The sequence below is a fragment of the Paramisgurnus dabryanus genome, chromosome 19, assembly GCF_030506205.2.
Source record: "Paramisgurnus dabryanus chromosome 19, PD_genome_1.1, whole genome shotgun sequence".
Lineage (NCBI taxonomy): Eukaryota > Metazoa > Chordata > Actinopteri > Cypriniformes > Cobitidae > Paramisgurnus > Paramisgurnus dabryanus.
This window is the reverse complement of record NC_133355.1, coordinates 6,050,154-6,077,239: the sequence shown is the minus strand read 5'-3', so window position 1 is coordinate 6,077,239 and position 27,086 is coordinate 6,050,154. Positions and strand designations below refer to the sequence as shown.

At 38.8% G+C, this 27,086-nt stretch overlaps 1 protein-coding gene across 2 annotated transcripts in view; it reads left to right on the top strand.

Moving 5' to 3' along the window:
• Nucleotides 1–27,086, top strand: part of LOC135775864 (glutamate receptor ionotropic, kainate 5) — a 135,560-nt gene that overhangs the window by 80,444 nt on the left and 28,030 nt on the right. For both annotated transcript variants that reach the window (XM_065286427.1, XM_065286418.1), the window contains exons 4-12: nucleotides 81–178; nucleotides 3,974–4,139; nucleotides 7,342–7,520; nucleotides 8,353–8,406; nucleotides 12,190–12,351; nucleotides 13,037–13,189; nucleotides 17,892–17,996; nucleotides 18,375–18,482; nucleotides 19,798–20,001. In XM_065286427.1, the coding sequence (XP_065142499.1) occupies nucleotides 81–178; nucleotides 3,974–4,139; nucleotides 7,342–7,520; nucleotides 8,353–8,406; nucleotides 12,190–12,351; nucleotides 13,037–13,189; nucleotides 17,892–17,996; nucleotides 18,375–18,482; nucleotides 19,798–20,001 (1,229 nt within the window). The remainder of the gene's footprint in view (nucleotides 1–80; nucleotides 179–3,973; nucleotides 4,140–7,341; nucleotides 7,521–8,352; nucleotides 8,407–12,189; nucleotides 12,352–13,036; nucleotides 13,190–17,891; nucleotides 17,997–18,374; nucleotides 18,483–19,797; nucleotides 20,002–27,086) is intronic.

Here is a 27,086-nt window from a genome sequence, read left to right as displayed (position 1 = left end):
TTGCTCTAGCGCCCACTCTGTCTGGCTCTTTGCTACTGTTTTTCCATCTCTTTCTAACACTGCATCTTTCCCTCTCTCAGTGTGTCAGATTTTGCCGAAGGGCGTGGTCTCTGTGATTGGCCCCGCCTCCAGTCCTGCTTCTGCATCCACTGTCAGTCATATATGTGGGGAAAAAGAGGTAAGAGAAAAAGAAAGATTGTTTGTTTATGTCTGTGTGAGTATTTTTTTGGGATGATAAATTTACACCGTTCTTCAGCCGCAGGTTATTATTTCCAGTGAGCCTTTGTTTGCCACTTATAAAGTATTTCTCCCTCTGACCCAATTTTCTCACTTTTCGGCTTTTTATGGATAGTGCTAGAGTGATATATTAGCCAGACCAATTACTGGACACACTTTGCTCTTGAGATTACCACATTGGTCAGTAACTATTCCCACCTAATGAAATATTTGTTATTGCGAATAAAATATTATTTAATATCTGTGTGTTTTAAACGTGTATATTAAAAGGTAACACAATTAACAAGCCTCTACAGCCTTTATTAATCTTAGCATTTACTAATATATTTTTTTAAATCAAAAGTTGTAACTGTTTACATTAGTTAATGCACAATGAACTAACATGAACAATTGTATTGACACTAAATAACATTAACCAAGATTCAAATAAATGCTGAAAAATTCATAGCTCATTGTTTGTTCATGTTAGCTAACGCATTTACTAACGTTACCAAATGCAAACTTGGGTAGCGTGCACACCAAAGCATTTACGTGGCCGGTCGGCGTATGTTTTCAATTGTTTCCAATGAAAAGTGTCGTGGTTTTCAAAAACGGAAGCAGCTTGTGGGTTTTGTCCAAAATTTTCAACTTTGTGTAAAACGCTCACTTCTCACTCGGCCATCCAATCACAACCGGCACATTGTTCAGCGACTGATAAACAGAGCAGAAGTGTCAAAGCAATCAAAGCGCTCATCTAAAAAAATCTGGCAAGCTTCTACAGTCGGCTTCTGCCTGGCATTTTCAGCCACATTTAAAAGCTTTTGTGTACATGTCCCCTTACTTTAAAGGGTTACCATTTAAAATGTGACCCTGGACCATAGGGGGTGGATTTTTTGAAACTGAGATTTATACATCATTAGCCTAGAAATCTAGACGCACCCTAGCGGCCGCAAAATATATTTGCTGCCAGGGTTTAGTCTAGGCACTCACAATACACTTAACAGCTCCAAAAACCAAAATTTGGTCAGGCCAATCACATCGTGTGTAGCATCTGTGGGGCGGGCTTAACATGATGACGACAGAGCTGCAACGGATCCTACTTGAATACAAAGAATGGCTGGCTGCTGCTGCTGGCGAACAGCTTTCTTTTGAAGCGGCTTTGGCCGCGACTCTGGAGGACTTAGACTTATGTTTTTCTTTGAGAGAAGAGCAAATAAACCCTACTGAAGTCCTTTTTAAGCAAGAAAGATGTGTTTGGAGTTTTGCCGACTGGTTACGGTAACTACGTCACCTTCTTCGTTGCTCTGATCCGTCATAGCGCTATCCTATTGCGTGCAGAGGCATTTTGAGGGACAACCTTATATCCCGCCCCTTGCATTGAGCCGTTTGTGTGAAGAGTTGCCAGACCTTACATCTTGATGTAGGTCTGGCTAACCAGGCTAATACATCATGTGAAAGCCGAAAGTTTTTCGTTGTTGTATGGTTTGTTAGGATATGACAATATTTGGCAAGAAACAACTATTTGAAAATCTGGAATCTGAAAAAATTTAGAAAATCATCTTTAAAGTTGTCCATTGCTAATGTTAAACGCATATTACTAATGACAATAAAAATATTATAATATATAATACAGAGGGGAAAAGAAGTATTAGACACATCAGCATTTTTATCAGTTTCCAAGGGGGAAGATGTAGCCATCAAGCCAAATATTGAATTCATACAAAGAAATCAGAACATTTAAGTATACAAGTTGAGTCATAATAAATAAAGTGAAATGACACAGAGAATAAGCATTGAACACATGAAGAAAACAAGGTGCAAAATAACATAAAAAGCCAGATCATCACCTGAAATCTGTCACTATTGAGAAAGAAACCCTGCCCCCTATCAGTACTAGTTGATATCAGCTGCATTAGTCCTAATTGATGGCCTATAAAGGCTTCTCATTACCCAGGAGGCACACAGGAAAGACTTCGGCTGTGTTGCGTGCAGCAAGTGGCGCCAATTATGGGTCCTCTGAAGGTTAGACCGTCTCACTTCAGTTCTCATCGCGAACTTCTGAGGCTTCCACCTTGAAAGATCGAGTGCTTACCTTTTAAGGTCGCATGCTTATAAGGTTGCAGCCCTTGAATTGGGACACAGCTTTCATGAGGGGTAAAAGCAAAGAACTCTTTCAAGATCTTCGTAATCTTATCGTTGAAAACACACAACACACAAGAAATCCCCTTACTGATAAAAATGCTGATGAGTCAAATGCTTATTTTCCCCGCTGTGTATATTTACAGTACAATGTACAAAATGTACAAAATATCTTCATGGAACTCTGGATCTTTACTTAAAATCATAATGTTTTTGGCATAAAAAAATCGCTAATTTTGACCCATACACTGTATTGTTGGCTATTGCTACAAATAAAGAGTTTGGTTCCAAAACATAATAAACAACATTAAAAAAAAATTTTAATTACAGTCAAAATCAGTATTGTATCAGGTCAGTATTAAAATTTAAATTTACGCAAAATCCGCTGTGTAATTGTGTCATCTTTTCTCCTTTTTGTTCCAAAACGTGAAAAACGCCAGTCTTCATTCTCTGCAAAATGCATTAATTCGCTCAACCAATCACAGCGCACCATTCCGCACATTGTAAACAATAACAGCGGTGCAGTGAATACACACGGAATCCTAGTTTTCCTCATTTACTTTGTACTTCGTGATCAAACAAAAACAAGATAGTAATTTTCATGGCATTGATAAACCTGTGGTGGTTTTCTGTGGCGGGGAAGAACTGTAAGCCAATTTACGTGAGAGGCACTCGGGAGTCGGAAAAATGCCGGCTGTTGCTTCATCTCCAGACAGCATCAAGCTTCTGTCATGCTAACACATTGACCGCAGCGGATCTTATGAAAAACTTTACATTATTTTACTCTAAGTCAACGAAAATTAAGCTGATCGCTTTAAAAAAGTTCAGCGACGACGTCCCAAGTATAACCGCAGCAACGACAGTGTTGTTAATATGACAAAGTAAGTGTTTTGATTATTGCCATTAATGTTTTTTTTTTTTAATCAGTGTATACCACTAGTCAACTAAATGAATATAACATGACAAAGATGAATGCACATTTATATATTGATTCAACAGATTTATAGTATTTTGAAAAAAAAATTGTCATGGATTTATTGCATTTTGCAGAAAAATATTCAGTTTTTATAATAAATCTTTGAAGATCAAATTATGGATTTGATTTTTTAATGTTATAATAACCTAAAGATGCTTTGTGAAAGTTTGTAAGAGAAAATAGTGGTTTTCATCTCGTCACTTTCTTTGTATAGAAAACACATTTTTACCGAAACTAGTAAAAATGGATTTATTGCGTTTTGGAACCAAACTCTTCAAATATACCCATGCGACTTATGACCGCATGGTCATAAATATACAGATGATAAAATATATGACATGATGAAAAACGATGGTCAAATTTGTGATACTGACCAATCTTTTTGCAGAGATGCATTTGTCAAGGTGGAAATTCCTTAAGTGTTGGACAAAACTAAGTTAAAAGCACACATTTCTCAAGATTGTCATTGGCGTGGCATCAAGATCTATCCTCAAAACATTACTGGACTTATTATATTTTACTGCTATATATGCATATTGGCAGTAGGCCACATTTCTCTTCAAATATTGGCATTAGCTATTGAAAAACCCATATTGGTTAATCACCCATCTCTCTCTCTTTATTCCTGTCTGTTTCCGTCAGATCCCTCACATCAAGATTGGTCCTGAGGAGACTCCACGCCTGCCATATCTGCGCTTTGCCTCGGTGACGCTGTATCCTAGCAACGAGGACTTGAGCTTGGCCATCGGTGCCATACTGCGTTCTTTCAGTTATCCGACGGCCAGCCTGATCTGTGCCAAAGCAGAGTGTAAGTCTGCGAAGAACGCCCAAGCCACCTCAACACCTTTCATCTATCTTTTATAAATCACGCTTCATCACTGCACTTTCAGTTCACTTTACAGCAAATTATCCTTAAGTTTGCGGTCGATAATACAGCATTGTTAAAGCTGATGCCGTTCCTTTAGCAGATTACTTTTATTTTAAGAGATTAAACGTCGTTGCAACCTTCTGGATTCATTTCTCCACGTGATGATTAAACTAATTGCAATGTTGTTCACGAACACGTTGGAAGCCCCAGGGCTTTCCACGTTCATCCCGTCCTCAACGTCGAGGTTGAACTAAACGACATCACATCACAGGATTGTGTCAACATAAAGACAAACAAGAAGCAATTATTAATTATATTTGTTATACTTTGTTGACTCGGCTTAATGAGAAGCAGTTAGTGCGCTCGAGTGAGACGCTTCTGAGAAGCAACAGCACTGACCGCAGATGATCTCTGGTGGTTTGCTGAAGCGAGCTCCTCTTCATTTGATTGGTACGGTCTGGTTAATGGTGCCACGGCTTTATGCACCGCTGTTTACACATCTGGGCTTATCCCTTTATTTTCTATATGATTACTGCAGTCTGTGCGCACGAGAACGTTAACAGGGGATATTTGTGTCATTTTGTGCATGCATTGCTCGTAGTCATCCACACATTGTCTGTTATTAAAATGGATGTGTGTACGAAAAAAGGACTAATGCCAAAGTTTCAACGCTTTCCTTACGTTATTGTTAGTCGTGTATCTTGTTGACTGCAGTCCAGAATCGATGAAGTCACCGTATGGATTTTGTGGTGGACGTAAAGCGCAAATTTATGCACATACAGAATGAACTTTATTGGCTCTCAAAGGCACTTAATTCAATAGTCACTGACTTTAATATGGAGGAGCAGGGCAGAACGTAAGGTGGGGTTTACTGTTATTGAAAGACGTTAAAAGATTTTACATGACATTACATTATTAAGAATGTATTTCAACGATGTGTGACATGCATCTAAATCTCAACTCTTTATGATTATGCATGAAATTCACAAGATTTTTACAGTTAGCGTGCACACACTGCATAATGAGATGCACGCATAGCGCGACTTGATCCATATTGAGGTCAAAATACAAGCGTGACTGCAAATTTAGTTTACGTGCATAATAAGGAATACACTTTAATATGATACATATCCGCATTAACATGTGTCCTAGCGGTGATAGACCTCTTGGGTACCGGCTGATTAATAATGTTACTGTCTTACACAGCATGTGTTCTCACGCACATACACGCTGTCTGCCCTGTGCATTATACACGCGGTGAGAGACTCAATTTGTACAGTAGGGTGCAAATGTGCTTGAATTAATTGAGTAAATTGTGAGGTCATTTGCTCTACACAGCATAATGGTGTATGTCAATAAAGCAAGATATGTGACCCAGTCTGTGAAAACCCAGATAAGTAATTTTATTAAATTTGTTTTACATAATGTAAAGATCATTTTGTGAAAATATAACCTTGAATAACCTTTAATATTGACTAAGTAAGGTTTGAAATGAATGTAAAATCACAATCTCATCATTAGATTATGAGACTTCAGCCCGGATTTCACAGACATGGTCACATACACTTCCTAGTTTTTACTGGGGCGGTACTGTTTCAAAAAGTGTTGATAGACTATAAGTATCTCATTGGTACATATTGGTACCCAATGTATACAGATCTGTATCAAAATTGTACATATTAGGACCTTTATAAAGGGTACTGCCCCAGTGACAGTTGGGACCATGTTTTCTGACAGTGTACAGCTTATCATATATTGGTCAATACATACACTCACCTAAAGGATTATTAGGAACACCATACTAATACTGTGTTTGACCCCCTTTCGCCTTTAGAACTGACTTCAATACGTGGTATTGATTCAACAAGGTGCTGAAAGCGTTCTTTAGAAATGTTGGCCCATATTGATAGGATAGCATCTTGCAGTTGATGGAGATTTGTGGGATGCACATCCAGGGCAGAAAGCTCCCGTTCCACCACATCCCAAAGATGCTTTATTGGGTTGAGATCTGGTGACTGTGGCGGGCCATTTTAGTACAGTGAACTCATTGTCATATAATTTCAAATGATTCGAGCTTTGTGACATGGTGGAAGTAGCCATCAGAGGATGGGTACATGGTGGTCATAAATGGATGGATATGGTCAGAAACAATGCTCAGGTAGGCCGTGGCATTTAAACGATGCCCAATTGGCACTAAGGGGCCTAAAGTGTGCCAAGAAAACATCCCTAACACCATTACAGCACCACCACCAGCCTGCACAGTGTTAACAAGGCATGATAGATGAATGTTCTCATTCTGTTTACGCCAAATTCTGACTCTACCATCTGAATGTCACAACAGAAATCGAGACTCATCAGACCAGGCAACATTTTTCCAGTCTTCAACTGTACAATTTTGGTGAGCTCGTGCAAATTGTAGTCTCTGTCCTATTTTTATTGGAGATGAGTGGTACCCGGTGGGGTCTTCTGCTGTTGTAGCCCATCCGCCTCAAGGTTGTGCGTGTTGTGGCTTCACAAATGCTTTGTTGCATACCTCGGTTGTAACGAGTGGTTATTTCAGTCAAAGTTGCTCTTCGTTCAGCTTGAATCAGTCGGCCAATTCTCCTCTGACCTCTAGCATCAACAAGGCATTTTCGCCCACAGGACTGCCGCATACTGGCTGTTTTTCCCTTTTCACACCATTCTTTGTAAACCCTAGAAATGGTTGTGCAGGAAAATCCCTGTAAATGAGCAGATTGTGAAATACTCAGACCGTATCTTTCTTTCCTATTCTGACATTCAGTTTGGAGTTCAGGAGATTGTCTTGACCAGGACCACACCCCTAAATGCATTGAAGCGACTGCAATGTGATTAGTTGATTAGATAATTGGATTAATGAGAAATTGAACAGGTGTTCTTAATAATCCTTTAGGTGAGTGTATATTAACATTAGTACGTTGATCATTAGTGACATTCATGACTCCACTGTTTTTATATAAACAAAATGTCAAAAAACCATTAGAGCTTAGAAGTTATTGTAAAGTCAATACAATAACATACAATATTTTCACCTGAAACTGATGAAAATAAGTTAGCCTACTATATCTAGGATGTTTTTTAATGGCCTTTTTTAATGGCCTAGGATGTTATTCTTTACCTTTAGGCCTGTTGAGATTGGAGGAGCTTGTGCGTCACTTCCTCATCTCCCGGGAAACGCTCTCAGTGAGGATGCTGGAGGAGAACTTGGACCCCACCCCTCTGCTGAAGGAAATACGTGACGACAAAGTTGCGACTATTATCATTGACGCTAATGCATCATTGTCAATACTAATACTGAAGAAGGTATGTGACACCCGCTCTCATAAATCGCAATTAAGCCCCTACTGATATTTCATCTCACTAAATGTCTTAAAGGAACTCATATATCTGAAAAATAGAGTTCAGCGTTACCTAAACTAATGCTTATAATCATATGAAATATTACTTCTTATAACTTTCCCCAAGACAGCCTGCAACCTAAAAGTGCTGTAAGTGATATTTTTTGAATGCCACGCAGAAAATGCCATCTGATATCTGAGCTACAGTACGTGTCCTGACTCTGTAAACGGCAAAACGAAATGTGACGGAACGAGTTAAGCATCACATTGAGCTTCTTAAGCAGTTGTGAGTTATTAGTTTGCTTTTAATGGCACTACGATTATATGTTGCTGGTCTGCTGCTTCATCTCTCAATACAAAGGTGCTGTAGACATTTATTAGTTCATTGTGCATGTTTGAAGGACAGGATTTTGAAAAGTAAGCCGTGTCTAATTCAAGAAATGGTGAATGTCCCAGCACATCACTTACAGCACTTTTAACAATAAAACGCACCGCCTGAAATTTTACAAGCCTATAAAAAAATGCAAATAACTGAACTGCAACATATGATGATGATGGCAAGAATAATATATACTGGATTAAACCAAATTCACTACACTTCGTAACGCCTCTAGGCAGTTATTTCGGTCATGCAAGACTAACGTCCTATCTTAAGTATTTATTGATTGATTCTGGTAGTCACCAAAATGAGTGCCATGTGTTATAAACATAGTAACATCATGCCCAATCTTGTTATATCCATTATCTTTAATATGGTAAGTTAACCAACATATTTTGCCATTTCTTCCTCTCTCCAGGCTTCAGAATTAGGAATGACATCAGCATTCTACAAGTACATCCTTACCACAATGGTAAACAAACCCCTTTATTCGCTTTGGCCAATGACACGCTGCCATTTCTCTCCTTAACCCACAGTTATTCAATAGCAGTGACAGTCGTCCTGGCCATTGACCAGTGGACTCATTAGGGATGCTCGGTGCATCTGTGCCATTTATCATCATCCTCATCATGGATTATGTCCTTGTTTTGAGGTCACATCCTTTTGGCTCTCAGACTTCTGTTGTGAGCTTCAGATTTAGTACAGCGGATAAAGGTTCAAGTTAGGTAGGTTAAAGCATTTGACCTTGAGAGGTGAGAGAGGTTATATATAGGTTATACACTCTTCACAATTTAAAGGAACATTGCGACTTTTTGGGACTTTAGCTTATTCATCATAAGAGTTAGATAAGTCAATACATACCTTTTTCATCTCCGTGCGTGCCGTAACTCTGTCCGACGCACCCAGTGCTAGCCTAGCTTAGCAAAAAGACTGGAAGTAAATGGCTCCAGCTAGCATACTGCTCCCAATAGACCCCTTAAAAGTTTGTAAACGTCTCCGGGTGGGCGGGGCTTGGCTGGAGGCAAAAAGAGCCACGGAGGCAATGTTGACAAGCATAAGCTAGCACGTTTTAGGAGGGATTAAGAAGGTTCGGAACTGTCCGAATACGTACAGTCACTGATTCTGCAGGACCAGTCTCTGTTTGGTACCATTGAATGAATGGGGCTAAGCTAAATGCTATCAAAGTGTCGCAGCGCGCCACAGCGCTTACGTGCACGCACTAAGATGATAGAGGTATTTATCAAATCTTCTTATTTAAGGTAATAACATAGTTTAATATGGAAAAAGGATAAACTATTCCTTTAAACTTTTAGCGTGCCTGCTATGAGTTCCTACCTATCTTTTTTGCCTCCAGCTAGAGGGGTGACGTCAAAATGACGTAGGCGATTAAGGGGTCTATAAGTGACAAAGTAATGCCAACGTTTTCCTATTTATATATTGTGAGTTGTTTAGTCACAGCGTGCACAAATAACAGGGTCATATGAGACACATACATCTTTTAAACGTATACATACTGGGCGGAGTCGTAGCAGTATGCTAGCTGGAGCCATTTACTTTCAGTCTTTGTGCTAAGCTAGGCTAGCGGTGGGTGCGTCAGACACCGTTACGGCATGCACGGAGATGAAAAAGGTATTTATGGACTCATCTAACTCTGGGGGATATGGTGAATAAGCTAAAGTCCCAAAAATGTGGGTGTGTTCCTTTAATAAACTAATATTGGCAAACTTTCCGACTAGAACAAAGAAACATGGAGATGAGCTTCTGCTAATCTTTGCTAGATGCTTTAGTGGCTATCAGTAGAAAGTTAATTTAAGCAAAGTCCCAAAGTCATTGCACTCGATGGCCATATTTGCAATGCCTTCAGGCAGCTATTTCAGTAATACAATACCAATTCCTACGTTCTTGAATGGGGGAAGGCCAATATCTCTAAAATTGCTTCTCAAGGTCACAATACAACAACATACGTCTGACTAACAATTAAACCATCAGTTGTATCTTAAATCTTGTTTCTTAAAACTCAGAACCTCTACCGCGGGGAATTGTCAGACTTTGATGATCGCTCTTTTTACCGTAAGGCGGGACTTGAGCACTTTCCTCTATTCATAGTAATACCGCTGCATTGTCTTGTTAATATCTATAGTCTTTGATTTAAGTTTGCATCTTGAATAGAGTCATTGTCTTGTCAATTTCACACTGTCACCAATCTAATTGAGAGCTTACTTAAGATTAAAGACACTTTTGTTCCAGTTTTACCATTGTCAAGCCTGTCAGTGAGAGCTGTGCCATCATAACTTTATTAAAAAACTGTATGTCAAGCATCGGCAGGATGGATCCGAAGGAAATATGACTGCCGAAGGAGCCAATGACAAACCCCATCCATTTTCTGACAAGGTGGAGTAGATTTCTCCTCAGGTGTCATACTGAAGGAGATTGCTTGTGATAAATAATCTAGAAGCTCCATTGATGTGCCACCAAATGACCATGATGGATCCATGAGGTCTCATGCTGTTTGTACACATCTGGTGGACTTTGTGGACTTTGCGCACCATGAAGGCATCACTGAAGAAAGGATGGGGACTGATTGATTTGGCAGTCAAGGTGAAAGCCATGAAATTTAAAGACGGCTCAAAAATGGCTTTCCCACTTGGCACCACTTATGTTGAGTGGATTTTTAATTGGACTTGATTTTGACTATTTATACAGTATGTGGATGTCTACAAACCCATTGGGAGTGGCATATATTTGTGTATATTGTCAAACAGCTTGATATTGAATATGTTATGCTCCTCAGTTAAATAAGCCAGTGGAAATATGTGATTGTGAATCTACAGCCTTTAGTAGTACATTAGAAGTAAAAGTGTTAAGCGGTGCCATAGAAGAACCATTTTAGATGTATGGTTCCATGAAGAACCTTTAACATCTGCAAAACCTTTTTGTTGCATGAAATATTTTTTGTAGTAAACAAATGATAGTCTTAAGAAACCTTTTCTACGTACCTTTAACTGGAAGGTTCTTTGGAAAACAAAAATAGTTGTTCTATGAGATGAAGTTCTTTGTGTGCATCTTCTTCCTCTTCTTCTCCATCTTTTCTCTGTTCTTCTCCCCCTTTTCTCCTCTTCCTCTTTTTTCTCTTCTTCATCTTCTTCCTCTTCTGCTTTTCCCCCTTCCCTCTCATAGATATTTATATAAAGGCTAGATGGCTCGTCCGCGCTGATGGCCAATTGAGTGGAACGTCCGCATTTTGGCGGCCATCTTAGGACAGGGCGCTCGCTCACTCGTAGCATTGAGTTTTAATGATGCAGGTACTTTTAAATGACCATAACTTGCTTAATTTTTTACCGATTTTCAAACGGATTGGTTTGTTATAAACGTCAAAGATGTACCTATGACACTGAATACGTATACTAAAAATAAATAAAAAATTCATGAAACATGTTAAAGCATCCAGAATTATAGCCACGTTAATAACGTTTGTAAAAAACCAAACCGTTTGTAAATCCGTCAAGAATTCAGCAAGTTACGAGCATTTTAGTTGGCGTATGTCACTCACCTTCCGTCCACAGCAGCAGGGAGCAGCACTATGGCAGCACTGACCTAAGATGGCCGCCAAGTGACGACACAGCTGACTCCGCCTTGAGCCATCTAGCCTTTATATACATATCTATGTTCCCTCTCCTATTTTCCCCCTTTTTCTTCTTCTACTTCCTCTTCTTTTTCCTTCTTCTTCATCCACTTCTTCTAGCACCTTTATTTTTTGGAGTGTGTTACAGTATATTAAAAATTCAACCGTAAATTAAGATGAAAATACCTAACACCTTAGTTCTTCTACTTATTTTCCTTCTTTCACTTCTTCTTCTTGGTCGTCATCTTTTTTTCTTCTTCATTTTCTTCTTTTAGCACCTTTATTTTTAATAGTGTATTATATTGAAATTCACTGGTAAATAGAAGTAGAACTTCTTCTCCTCCTCCTCCTCCTCCTTCATCTTCTTCTCCTTCTCCTCCTCCTCCATATTTTTTAATAATGTATCATTGCAAATTTCACTAATAAATACTCATCTGTTTTGCCAAAGTGCTCGCAGTACGTAGAGGCCAGTGAGTTTAAAACACTAAATGATTATTTATTTATATATTTTTTATTCTTGTTAATTTCAAATGTTTAAATTAAAACGTCCCTGTCTTCTCTACCACAGTACAGTGCTACTGTAGTGGTTTGAATAGATGCCTTACATGCACTCTCTCTTTTTCTCTCTTTCAGGATTTTCCTCTATTAAGGTTGGATGATGTGGTAGATGATCAGTCAAATATCGTTGGCTTCTCCATGTTGAACATCAGTCATCCTTTCTACCTAGAGTTCATCAGGAGTCTGAACCTGTCATGGAGAGAAGGCTGTGACCTCAGCCCTTACCCTGGCCCGGCGGTGAGCTTACACCAAAGATTCATACCAAACAAAACCAACAGTGATGATAACCAACCAAATGACCTTTTGATAAGTGTCACCTGCAGTTTGCCAGGGTCCTAGAAGAGATGCCTGTATTTAATTTAACAAACCTTGACATTTTTAACGACTGGTACGGGAAAGATTCAGGCTAAAGTACCTGTTGTTTCATTTCATCTGCTGTTTCAGAAAATGTGCAGAGATCTGATTTCAAAGGTGGCTGCTGAGAGTTACAGTAACTTGTACAACACCACATAAGTTAATCTCAGGGACGGTGATGACAGGCAGAAAGCCCCCTAAAAAGGCTGTAGCATTGCCTAAGCGATTAACGTATGCATTTTTGATGGCGAGTCTATAATTTTGACAGTGTATTATGTATTATTCATATCAGAACTTGGCTGAGATTTGCACAGATGAGCAAACTAGAATCCGTATGCCTTTGTAGCTACTAAATTTATGAAATAATGAGACCACATGTCTACCATAAAGTTTTTAAAATACGTCTAAATACTTTATGATTTGCGCTTTTGATATATTACATTAAGAGAGCCGCTCCGGGGCCTGAAGAGGCGTAAAGAATCCTTGTCCTCCTAACGACCTCACTTCCTGTCTTCCTTCCTTTATTCTCTCTATTCCAATTTCTCCTGCGCTGTCTCTCCGTCCACAGTTGTCGTCAGCGCTGATGTTCGACGCGGTGCACGTGGTGGTCGGCGCGGTACGAGAACTGAACCGCAGCCAGGAGATCGGCGTTAAACCACTCAGCTGCACCTCCTCGCTCATCTGGCAGCACGGCACCAGTTTAATGAACTACCTGCGCATGGTACGTGTCGCCATGGATACCCTGCTGGCAGCCATTTTGTGACTGCTGGGTTTAATGGCTTCAGTGTTTATGGGTGTGTGTTTTTATGTGTGTGTTGTGTTAAAGCTCAGTCATCAGTGTCTTCTTTTTGGTTGTATGTCTGCTTTTTCTTATAGACACGTACAGACTCACTTAAGTCACCATGGCATATAAACACACCCATAATACTTTCAAAAATAACTTGCATGAACTCTGCCACTGACTTACTTTATTTGCAATTTTAAAGCCCTTTGAGTAAAATATTCCAGTACTCCCAAAACAAATAAAGGCTTAATTTTATATCCACTTTTATTCAGTATGTAAGTCAATGTAATTCCTACTACCAATACATTCCTGTTCTCTGTGATGGTTATGCATAGCCATGCTATTTTTACAACTGACATTAATATTTATGGTGCGGTTTCTGACCAATTATAGCTGCGCTTTTAACACCAGATGTGCATTGTTTATTGCCACCTGTTTGAAGGTTTATATTTTATTATTTTCATGCATAAACTGTCGATTTCTGGATGGTGTTCATGTTCTTCTACGTTGACTCGCATTCTCTGTGTCCCTTCATCTGTTTTGCAGTTTGCTCCATCACTTCATCATTTCACCAGCATCACCACATCTCCTCTCATCTTCCAATCTCGGTTTGTCTCCATCGGTCCATGCTTTCACTTCACTTACAGTTCCTCTGTTCTTTTACTTTCATGCTGTAATGTTATTGGAATTGTACATCTATGCTTTGCTGCCCTAACATCTGTTAGATTGAGTTACAGCCGAAGAGTGTATTTTTTTCAATGTCACAATGAAACTGCTTAAGCAGCAACTTTAGTGTTTCTGTGCTGTATTTTCTATTTGGGCATATTGAAGGGCTAAAATAACCCTGAATGTCTTTAGCAGGACAGTTGTTATACGCAAGGAAATAGTAGATTAATAGTAACGACTTTAGATGGTGATGCACCGATCAACTGACCATAAATCGGAATCAGGCAGTTTTTGAGACCTAACACATAATTGGTTTTATTTTGGTCGATCTGTGTTAAGGGCGTTTCACACGGTACGCGGCAACCGCAACTGTTTAGTTCTTTTCAATAGGAGATGTGCGGAGAGCTGCAAAACGGTGGCGGTTACAGAAGTGTGCACAAGGTTACTTGCTCGTTCACCCAAAATCCTGTCCCTTCTCCGGACATGGCACTTGAAGATAAACATATTTGCACTAAATGCTGCACAAAACGCTTCCAATACAAGAGAAAAGCTGAATTTGCCGCGTACCATGTGAAACAACCTTTACAGACACAAAGCTGTCCTTCAGTGTTTAACAGAGTAAAAATTCATACAGGTTTAGATCAACATTAGGGTTGTTGTCTAGTAAATTATGACAGAATTGTAATTTTTGGGTGACTGATCCCTTTAACTCTTTCCCCGCCATTGGACGAGTTAACTCGTCAATTAAGAAAAAAGGCTTCCCTGCCAATGACGAGTATTTCTGGCTTTCTCCAAACCGCTATAATATGAAGTACTACCCTAGGGCAAACAGCTGTATGTTTGTGTATGTTTTGAAGATTGGTCTGAAGGCAAAATCCTTCACAAAAATGAAATTATCTCAGCATTTTGCTCAAAAGTTTGTATTTTGAAGAAACCTACCCATATTTAAGAAATGATAAGTGAGAGAACTAATGAAGGGAGGATTAAACTTTTTTTTGTTTGAAAGCAAATGGTCTGTTCTTTCATTTGATATATTGTATGTTTATTTATATTTTAAAAATATTTTTTTTTGGAAGGCATTAAAGGTAGGGTAACACATTTTGAATAATGCTAATGGTAGCCGCCTAGCAATGAAATCCCGATCCCACCCTCAAGTCAAATCGGCATCCAAAGTCACGCCTCTTTCCAAACACATGAACACGCACAGATCAGACGGTCACGTCTCATGTCTCATTCACCAGTGAGAAAACTTTGCAGTACAAAGTGAATAACATTTCCAAAATAACCAACATAAACAACTGGTTTACATCAGAATTAGTTTAAGCACACGTTCGATTGTGTAGACGTAGTAACTATATCGTTATGCTAATCCAGAAAACGAACACAAATTTCATAAGCAACACAACGTTTCATCAAAGTAGAATATCTGAATCCATCTCAATCCATCTCATAAAAACTTTTTTTTAACCGCTGCGGAGAAAGAGGGAAAGGGGATATGCCATCCAATAAATGAAAATCTTTCAACATTAACTCACTCGCACCAAACTTGTATTAATTTTTTTGTCTTGATGAACACAAAAAAAAATATTTTGAGGAATGTTTATAACCAAACCGATCTGAGACCCCATTGACTTCCATAGTATTCTTTTATCCTAATATGGAAGTCAATGGGGCCTCTGATTGGTTTGACTGCGAAAATTCCTCAAAGTATCTTCCTTCATGTTCAACTGGTTTGTAACAACATGATAGCAAATGATGACAGAATTTTCATTTTGGCGTGACCTTTCCCTTTAAAGACTAATTTTTTTTTTTACAAATTTGTTTAAACTGTCTTTATATACCAATACATAATTAAAATGTAAGTACTTTGAAAAAGAGAGTATAAAACTCGAGGGTCTTTAGACTTCTCACGACTGTTTTAAACACAGCTCATTTTTCCATTCGGGATGAAACAAATGATTGGCTTGCGCGACTATTACTCTCTCACGTGACCATGGCACCAGCCCTGTTGCTATGGGATCTGTCCACACATGTGCACACCCGATTGATTTGAACGTGCACGAGGCACTCTAGCAAGAGCAAAAGTATGGCAGAGAAAGAGCATTCAGAACTCACAGTACCTGCATATGCAGTCAGTGAAGGCAAACAAAGGAATAACGAAGCAATCAAATGAGAGAGTCGACGATGCGGTAGTGGTATTGTCTGTGTAGTCCTCATCAGAGTCAACAATGCTTTCATCACGGAAACTCTTCCATGCAAAACACTGGCTTAATAGTGAGTACTAAAAGCCATATTTGTTTATATTCATAGTGATAAAGTTAGGTGTATTATTACATGTGATTGTGACATGATGTTACTACATGCACCGCGCTCCCAGCAGAGCCGGTCAGCGACGCGCGTTCATGTGTTTTGGGGCGTGGCTTTAGAAGAAACCCAGAAGGGAGGGGGTGGAGTGTATGGAAAAATGAGCTGCGTTTAAAACAGTGGTGAGAAGTTTACAGACACTCGATTTTTATACTTTCTTTTTCAGAGTACTTACATTTTACTTATGTAATGGTATATAAAGACAGTTTAAACAAATTTGTAAAAAAGTTTTTTTAGATACTTCCTGCCTATCCTGCCTTTAAAGGCGCAAACGAGGATGTTTTTCGCCGACCGAGAATCCAAAAACGGTTACTGAGTTTTTTAAATGAGCGCATGCGTAAGAACAGCCTCCCGCCTTCACAGCTCATTTCTAGGGAACGCCTTCCTAAACTCGTGCACGAACGAGTGTTTGTTTGCCACAGGCATATGCTGTGTCGCGTCAGTGAATTCATTGTGTGAAATGATATGATAATAAACACATAAGACGTTAAAACGTTAGATCAGTCGACGCTAACTTACTCCCATTTCAACTAGCATGTAGCAGACTGGTCACTGCCTTACAACTACAGTACAATAACAACGTCAATATACCTGAATAACAGTACAACACTAATTACATCCACAAAGAAAGAATAATCACTGTTACCTGTTGAGAAGATTTTTTGCGAACTGCGCGTCTGTATTGACACCTCTCTGTTCATTCATTGCTCTCCAGCATTTAAATGTTTCTCCATTAACGACTCTGGTTACATTAAGTTACGTTCTTCTGACAATTTTCTCCCATTCCCAGCCGCTTTAAAAAAGTCTTTTTTTGCGTCCTACTTCGGGTTTTTTCTCTTCCATGGTGCAAATTCGAGGAGGAAAGCAGGATCGACAATGAAAACAAACCGAAACTTAAGACGGAGTTTCATCACTAACTTTTTGCTTTATTGAACTACAAAGTTTTCCTATTTTTCTTTCCACAATATATTGCAACTAAAGATGCACTGATATATTGTCCATATTGTCGGTATTAAAGCTCATTTTTACACTATCGACTAAAAGTTTATAAAGTATGAATAACATTCAGAAAATGTAACCTACAGAATTTAGTTAAAGGGGACATTTCACAATACTTTTTTAAGATGTCAAATAAATCTTTGGTGTCCCCAGTGTACACATGTGAAGTTCTAGCTTAAAATACCATATAGATATTTTATAATAACATGTTAAAATTGCCACTTTGTAGGTGTGAGCAAAAATGTGCTGTTTTGGGTGAGTCCCTTAAAATGCAAATAAGTTGATCTCTGCACTAAATGGCAGTGCCGTGGTTGGATAGTGGAGATTAAGGGGTGATTATCCCCTTCTGACATCACAAGGGGAGCCAAATTTCAATTACCTATTTTTTTTACATGCGTGCAAAGAATGGTTTACCAAAACTAAGTTACTGGGTTGTTTTCACATTTTCTGTTGATAGGAACACTGTCCCCTTTGATGCAAGTTAATATAACCACCAAACTATCTGCATCCGCAGATATCAGTCTGAATAATCGGTATCTGTGAAAATTCACATATTGGTGCATCACTACAATCTTTCTGCAATAATTTTTGTTTGTTTCTATGTTTATAGGTAGAATATGATGGCCTGACAGGTCACATTGAGTTTAACAGCAAAGGCCAGCGCACCAACTACACCCTTCGTATTCTGGAGAAATTCAAGGGGGGTCACAAGGAGGTATGACGCACAAACACACGCCCTACCAACTAATCCCAGTCCCGCTTTTATCCGGAAGCACCGGAGCGATTGTGCGGTCTAATGAATGGGTGGTAGCTGGAGTAATCACCTCTTCACTCCTCTCATATTGATCATAGTATCGATCTCTCGCTGCATGCTCTTTTATCGCTCCTTCTTCCCCTCGTCTCATTCGCTCGTCTCGATTATTCCTTCGTTTTCCGCCTCTGAGAATAAATATTGTTTTTTAAATAGGTCACGATTATGACTTCAACATACTGTAGATTTGCAAATGTACGTACTTTGTGCTTAGATAATCATGTTTAGGAAATATTAACAGGAAACAATGTTTTCTCTCTGTATTTATTTCTTTACATGCAGATTGGCATCTGGTACTCTAACAACACACTGGCTATGAACTCCACATCTTTAGACATCAACACGTCTGAAACTTTAGCCAACAAGACGCTTATTGTCACCACAATACTGGTAAGAACTTGTCTTGTATTTCAGACCAGGATTACATTGTTGTAATTTTGAATTACATGGATTTTAAAGATCAGGAAAGCCCTGGAAACCAAACCCGCGACATTTGTTTAAAGGGCACACATTATGCCCATGTTACAAGATGTAATATAAATCTCAGGTGTGCTTAGAATGTGTCTGTGAAGTTTCAGTTCAAAATATCCCACAGATCATTTGTTATACATAGCAAAACCATCAGTGTTAAAGAAAAACACCACCGTTTTTCAATATTTTACTATGTTCTTACCTCAACTTAGAGGAACGAATACATACCAATCTTTTTTCAATGCGTGCACTTAATCTTTGCACAGCATGTCGTGAATGTGTTAGCATTTAGCCTAGCCCCATACATTCCTTAGGATCCAAACAGGGATGAATGTAGAAGCCACCAAACACTTCCATGTTTTCCCTATTTAATGGGGATTAAAAAGGAGGTGGATTTTTTCACTGTAAGGTTTGTTGTCTGCAACACACATTTATGTCAAATGGATTTTGCATAACATGTCATGTGTCCTTTAAAGCCATTGAAAAATCCATGTTGTTCACTAAATTTGGTGTAAAAAACAACAACAACTGGGTTAAGCATTGAGGCTTTCTTGCATTATTTACACTAGGCTTGCACGATATTGGGGGGGGGTACATTGTGATATTGTGCTTTTCTGCAATAGGACTTAAAAAACCTCTGTCTTGCATTTTTTTGTATGTAACCTTGGCAAAATCATTACCTACTGTAATTCACACAACTGAGCCCATTCAGTAAATCATTCACACAATTATTAATGTAACCTAATCAATCTTTTTACAGTGTACCCTTAAAAGAGTGCACTGATGCGTACTGAAGCATTCAGCCTACTGGAAAAGGTTTAATAGAGGACTTCTCTGTAGACCTGTAAACAACATAAAAGGATTTCCAAAGACCTTATACAGTAAAATAATGTTGCCTCTTTATAAAAATAGCTTTCTAGTTTCTAAATTAATCATATAGACGTATCAAAAACACATTGCATCCACTAGTATAATCCATTACAAAGTACTATTTAACAAAATATCAGCCGGTCATTCAAATTAGAGAGTCTCAGCCTATAAGGAACTTTTGGATGTCAAGGCCAAGGAAGACCCATTTAAATGAATTTTACAGCCATTTCATGGCTGAGCACCAATCATAATGCCACTTTCATTGTATGGACATCGACTTTCATTACGTTTATGGCACTTTACCTTATGGAAATGGCTAGAGGAATGTCACTGCGTTAAATGTTACCTCCATCCTGTTTTATAGGAAAATCCATACGTGATGCGCAAGGCAAACTACCAGGAATTCCAGGGGAACGATCAGTACGAAGGTTTCTGTGTGGACATGCTGCGGGAACTGGCGGACATATTGAAGTTTTCTTTCCGGATCAAGCTGGTTGATGACGGGCTGTACGGAGCTCCGGAACCTAACGGGTCATGGACCGGCATGGTGGGAGAACTCATCAACCGGGTACGCCTGTTTTCTGGGGAACATGGTACTAAGAAAGAGATCATTTCCGACCTCCCTCACCCCTACTGTATGTGATTTGTTGGTGTTGCTTATCCTTAAAAATTCACAGTACATGCTGAGCCTGATGACTTGCATTAGAAAACAATTGTTCTGCCTGGCGATACACTTTATTAGCTTAACTGCAGGTTGTTTCCGGTTCCCAAGCAGCAAAGTAACTGTTATTATAGAATTTAATTTATTATGCATGTTTATTTTCGGAATAAACTCAGGACGTGCATTAATTCAGACCGATTAAAGGGATAGTTCACCCAAAAATGAAAATAATGTCATTAATGACCCTAATGTCGTTCCAAACTCATAAGACCTCCGTTCATCTTCGGAACACAGTTTTGTTTTATATTTAGCCGAAGAGCTTGTTGACCCTTCATTGAAAATCTGTGTACGGTATACTGTCCATGTCCAGAAGTAGTACATGTGACATCAGTGGGTCAGTTAACTCTTTCCCCGCCATTGACGAGATATCTCGTCAATTAAGAGAAAACGTTTCCCCGCCAATGACGAGATTTTTCGTCTTTCCGCAATACCGCGATTATCCACCAGGTGGTTTTTTAAAACCGGAAGTATTGCCCTATGGCAAGCTGCTGCATGTCCGTGCTTGTTTTAGAGATCGCTCTGAATGGGATCTCTATGTAAAGTCCGTCACAAAAATGGAATTATCTCTGCTTTTTGCTCAAAATATGGTGTTTTTGCAGAAACCTCCCCATATTCAAAAGCTGATTGCAAAAGAACCACTGAACGTAGGATGAAACGTTTTTTTTTTTTTGAAAGCAGAGGGTCTGTTCTTTCATTTGGTATATTGTATGTTTCTATATTTAAAGAAGAACATTTTCTGGAAGGCATTAAACTTTGGTGAAAATCATGAAAAACGTTGGCGCTGGCTGGCAACTTTTTTTAAAAACGCTGGCGGTGAAAGAGTTAAAATGTTTCGAAGCATCAAAAATAAATTTTGGTCCAAAAATAACAAAAAAATATGACTTTTGTCTTCTCTTTTGCCTCTGTTGTGAAGCGCATGCGCGAGACTAAAGTCATGTGACTGAAGTGAAGCATATCACGTACGACATGGCTGACGTGTTATCTGGTGCCCCCAGCTGTTTTTTTTTTGTTTTGTTTTTTTTTTTGTGCGCCTGGGATTCGTTTACAGTCTGAGGGAGACGCACGCTGTAAAATTGAATAAAAAAAAACTTTGCAAACATGTCTGAGGATAACACGTCATCCGCGTTACTGCAGTCACGTGACTTTAGTCTCACGCATGCGCGTCACAACAGACGCAAAAGGGAGACAAAAGTCGGATTTTCGATGCTTCCACACATTCTAACTGACCCACTGATGTCACATGGACTACTTTGATGATGTTTTTATTATTTTTCTGGACATGGACAGTATACCATACGTAGATTTTCAATGAAGGGACAGAAAGCTCTCGGACTAAATCTAAAATGTCTTAAACTGTGTTCCGAAGATGAACGGAGGTCTTACGAGTTTGTAACGACATGAGTGTGAGTCATTAATGACGTTATATTCATTTTTGGGTGAACTATCCCTTTAAATTGCATTAAGTCTATACATTTTATTATTTATCAATATGTGTGTTTTTTAAGGATCAAACCTTTGCGTTGCAAATGCAATGGTACTGTATACCATTTGAGGAACATGATTAGTTATTCGTGTTTTACATTTATGCATTTGGCAGATGCTTTTATTTGAAGTGATTTAGTTTATACATTGAAAGTTTTTATTGTTTGCGTTGCAAACGTAATACCATTTAAGATACCGGAACATGTTTACTATTTTACATTTATATTTATGCATTTAACAGATGCTGCTATCCAAAGCCATTTAAAGAGCATCAGTATGCATTTCATTGTTTTTTTTGTCAAATGGATCAAACCCTTGACCTTTGCGTTGCAAACGTAAGGCTCTGCCAATTGAGCTTCTGGAACATGATTAATGTTTAACATTTTCATTATGCATTTGACAACTGCTTTCATCCAAAGAGTTTTAAAGTGCATTTTTTTATCAGTATGTGTCTCTTGAGGATCAAACTAATGACCTTTGTGTTGCAAACTCAATGCTCTACCAACTGAGCAATTAGTGATTCTTGTTTTACATTTATGCACTTGGCAGATGCTTTTATCCAAAGTTATTCAAAGCGTATTCAGTCTATACATTTAATTTTGTAAGTATGTTTGCTTTTTAAAGATCAAACCCATGACCTTTGGGTTGCAAACGTAATGCTCTACCAATTGAGCTACAGGAATTTGATTAATGTTTAACATTTACATTATAGACTGAATGCTCTTAAAATTGCTTTGGATGAAAGTGGCTGTCAAATGCATGCATTTTTATTTTTTATCCCTTGAGAATCAAACTAATGACCTTTGCGTCACAAGTGCAATGCTCTACCAATACAATACAATTAGTGTTTCATGTTTATGCATTTGACAGCCGCTTATATCCAAAGTGCATTCAGTCTATACATTACATTTTACCAGTGTGTTTGTTTCTTAAAGATCAAACCCATGACCTTTGCGTTGCAAACATAATGCTCTTCCAATTGAGCTACTGGAACGTGATGAATGTTTAACATTTCCATTTATGCATTTGGCAAACGCTTTTATCCAAAGCGATTCAGTCTGTACATAATGTTAATAATTTTTGTTTAGTATGTGTGTTTCTTGAGGAACAAATAAAAAACAAAAAGCCAATTAAGCTACAGGAACGACATTTATTTTTATACATTTCATTGGGACTCAAAATTGGATTCGTGGTACTCTCTCTCTTTCTTTGAATATGTCCATTTTGTTCAGATTTGTATGAGCCCTTTATATTTTCGAGTGTTTATGCAGGTAGCCGTGTTTTCAAAATAGACCTTGACAGTCTAATGTTTCCATTAGACTGACAGATATTAGCACAGTTCACGCTAGCGCTTAAAATAATCACAGCAGTAATGAGAACAATAATGACGTCCTATTAACCTTAGTGTGGGCAGGTTTCATCAAGGCCCTTTTAAAATACGGCAACGCACACTAACATACAAATCTTTTTCTTCTCCCTTTAATTATTTCGTGGCACCATAGCATTACAGCTGTTAGAGTCAGTGTACAGTTGGCAGACATTGTGGTATTGTGTGTCAGCAGTAAACACCCAAACCAGCCCTCTCTCTCTCTACGGATACACACACATTTCTTTTCCTGGACACGTTTGATGACACCCTTTGAAAGTGGTTTACAAAGCTCCTTCTCAGTAATCAATTAAGCGGTAATTAAACAGATCGAGAGATGTCTGGGGTGCACTTGGGATTTTTTTTGTGCACAATAAAGTGCTACTGATTAGCCATTCCCAGGGTTGCCAGTTTCAACAGAAAAAATAAGCGACATTGTTTCTTTTTAATCACACATGCACATAGATTTTCCTGCAGCTCAATTTGTAGATCATTGTGGTAGCAGTGCAAAGATTGTGGGTACAGTTCCCAGGGAACATGCATGCTGATAAAAAAGGTATAGCTTGAATGCACTGTAAGTTGCTTTGGACAAATGCATACATTTCATGGTAAATGTCATTTGGAAATTGATAATCCTATATGTGGCCCTTATTGTTAACAAAATTTAAATGATATCGTGTAACTTAAAAAATGTGATATGTTTAACTAAATTTTGTGCTTTTCTGTTGTACTGGTGGTGTGTACACTTTAATCTGATGTACAATTCATTGCATCTGTTGTAAAAATTAATTAATTTTAAAGATAAGGCAAGCAATTTCCTAGAGGCTGGCCATAGCAAGCTAGCTTTGAAAGCACAAGATCCCACCCTCCTACGAAACATGTAAACTAAGGGGCTGTCCACACGGAGATGCGTATCACTGTATACGTATAAATTTGTTATTGTATCGGCGTTTCATCCACACGGATCCGGCGTTTTGGGAGACTGAATCCGCTATTTTTTGAAACCGGGTCCTAAAGTGGATAAATCTGAAACCGACTGTACAGCCAATCCATATATTTTGTGAAGAGAAAGCGTCATCACATCACGTGTGGGAAGCGTCACACGTAACAGCAACAACAATAACGGCGGACTACGTGATTGTGTTCGTGCTACAGAAGCTACTAAAGCCTACTAGCTTTATTACAGCAAAATCTATTGCTTCTATGCAATTGTGGTGACCAACAAGCGATAATGGACAACACCATACGTTGGTTATGCGCATGCTCAAAGTCTTCTTCTCCGTGTATAGTGTATATCTGTGGCAGAATTACAGCGCCCCATAATGGTGGTCCGGCATATATACTACACCGCTTTCAGTCGGTTTCAGTGGTTTCGTGTTTACGGATTATTTTTTTAGAGCAAGGAAAAAAAATTATCGGATAGGGAATGCACCGGCTTCGTGTGGACATGGCCTAATTTCTTTAATCGAGCTGTTTTTTCTTTATAGTCATTTCTATATCACGTTTGGTCTGTTCAGGAGGAATGTAAGGTAGTTGCTGTTTGTCTTCCTTCTTCGCTTGGTCTGCATGACATAATAGAACTGGCCAACAAAACCAGACCAATTGCCAGTCAAAACTAGCCTAATGATCCTAGCACAAATACCAAAACTTTGCATTCATAAATTCATCTGATGAACAGTAGACAGCTGACTTATTAAACTTGTGGATAAAAGTTGTCCAATCTCTCAGAAAAAAATACAGTTGACAATACAGATGATTATGGGAAATTGGTTGTGTGGATGTATGCAAATACGTAGTTTTACAGGCAAGCAGGACATCCTATCGTTGCATTCGGGCCTCTAGGCTATGAGTGTCTCTGGACCGGCGCTACAGTGGTTCAGGTCTTACCTCTCATGTAGGTCATTTAGAGTATCCTGAAGAGGTGACGTCTTCTAACCCCAGCGTCTCAGTACTGGGGTACCTCAAGGCTCAGTGCTCGGACCACTGCTCTTTTCTATATACATGACATCCTTGCTATGCCGATGACACACAACTCCATTTGCGGTTCCAGCCTGACAATCCCACAGTTTCTACCTGCATCTCAGCATGTGACATTTCACTCTGGATGAAGGATGATCATCATCTCCAGCCGAACCTTGCAAAAACGGAACTGCTTGTCATGTCGTTTGACCCTTAGAATCATCATAATCTTTTCATTCAACTAGGTTCTTCGACCATTACGCCTTTCAGGACAGCCAGAAACCCGGGAGTGGTCATTGATGATCAGCTTAGTTTCACGGAGCATGTTGCCAGCACCACCCGCTCTTGTAGATTCATCCACTACAACATTAGGACAATTAGACCTTTCATATCGGAGCATGCTACACAAGTCCTAGTCCAGGCTCTTGTCCTGTCCAGACTGGACTATTGCAATGCGTTACTTTCCGGACTCCCAGCCTGCACAACCAAACCCTTACAGATTATCCAAAATGCTGCGGCAAGAGTGGTCTTCAATGAGCCAAAGAGGGCACACCTCACTCTTCTCTTGTCAAGTTAGTTTGGCTTCCTATAGCAGCTCGCATTAAATTCAATACTCTGCTGCTGGCCTTTAAAACCACCACAGGGTCAACACCCCCTTACTTTCAATTGCTTAAACAAATTTACGTAGCCTCTAGATCCCTGCACTCTGCCTTCGAGCGATGGCTTGTGGTGTTATCCCAAATAGGGAAAAAAAACACTATTGCGTATACCTTCTCTGGTTCTGTTCCTCATCTGTGGAATAATCTGCCGGATGCGACAAAATCTGCTGACTCTGTAGCAGTCTTTAAGAATCTCTTCCGCCAACACCTCACTTTTTCTTCTTTCTAGCTTTATCTTTACTTTCCCTGTAAAAAAAAAAAAATACTAACCCTTGGCTATGTATACTGTGTTGGACTAGTGCACTTATGTATTGCTCTTCTTGCGTTAATTGCTCTAATTGCTTTATTTGTAAGTCGCTTTGGACAAAAATGTCTGCTTATCTTTACTTTCCCTGTAAAAAAAAAAATACTAACCCTTGGCTATGTATACTGTGTTGGACTAGTGCACTTATGTATTGCTCTTCTTGCGTTGCTCTAATTGCTTTATTTGTAAGTCGCTTTGGACAAAAATGTCTGCTAAATGACTTAATGTAAATGACTGGTCGTACATTTGTTTGGTCCTGCTCCTTCCATGGAAAATATATTTTTATATAAATGTAGTTAGATCACTTAACTTGTGGATTGCTATCGTGATGTGTAAAGTTTTCAAATAGCATAATTTTTTTATTGCTGTACCTTTAATGTAATACTGTAGTTTTACACACATATGCTGTATCAATCGGGCTTAACCTAGTCAAATCATAACCCTAGAGAATTACATTTATGTTTATGCATTTGTCAGATACTTTAAGTAACTTAAAGTGTAATTAAGCTACCGCATTAAAAATAGCGATACCCCACCTCCTTGAAGAACAAAAATAATGCCACACTGGATTTTTTTCATTATTTTCATTCTTTCCTCAGGAAATGTTTCTCTTTTATTTTCTTCCTCCCTTCATATTTCATTAGAAACTCCTTTTCTCTGAAGGGCACAATATTTTAACCGTTCCTCATCGACCTTTCCCACAAGTATCCGTTTCAAGGACTGTTGCTTCATCTTTTTCCATTTTTCTAGGGCTGTATTCCACACTTTAGCTCTGGTACTTCTTATCCTTCGCTGTAATAAATAAATCTTTTTCCTCAACCCAAGGACTCTCATATTAAATTCTTCCTTATTCCTTCACAGCATCTACGTTCCTTTCCACAATTGAGTTCATTTATTCATTCATCCGTCTGTCTGTCCGGCCTTGGCTCTTCCTCGTTCGGTTCTTTCCTCGTTTCTTTGTTTGATCTCCTTGTATTAAATTTTTGTCTGAAGTGTTTTTTCACCACATCAATGAACCTCAAACAATGTTGAATGTTTTTTTCCCCAAGTGTTTCTTGTCACATCAAGGTCGATATTTAGCACAAGTGCAAAACACCAGTGTAATCAACATGACGTGAAAATGTTTGCCTCGTTCTAGCTGAGTGTTTTATAACTGACGACT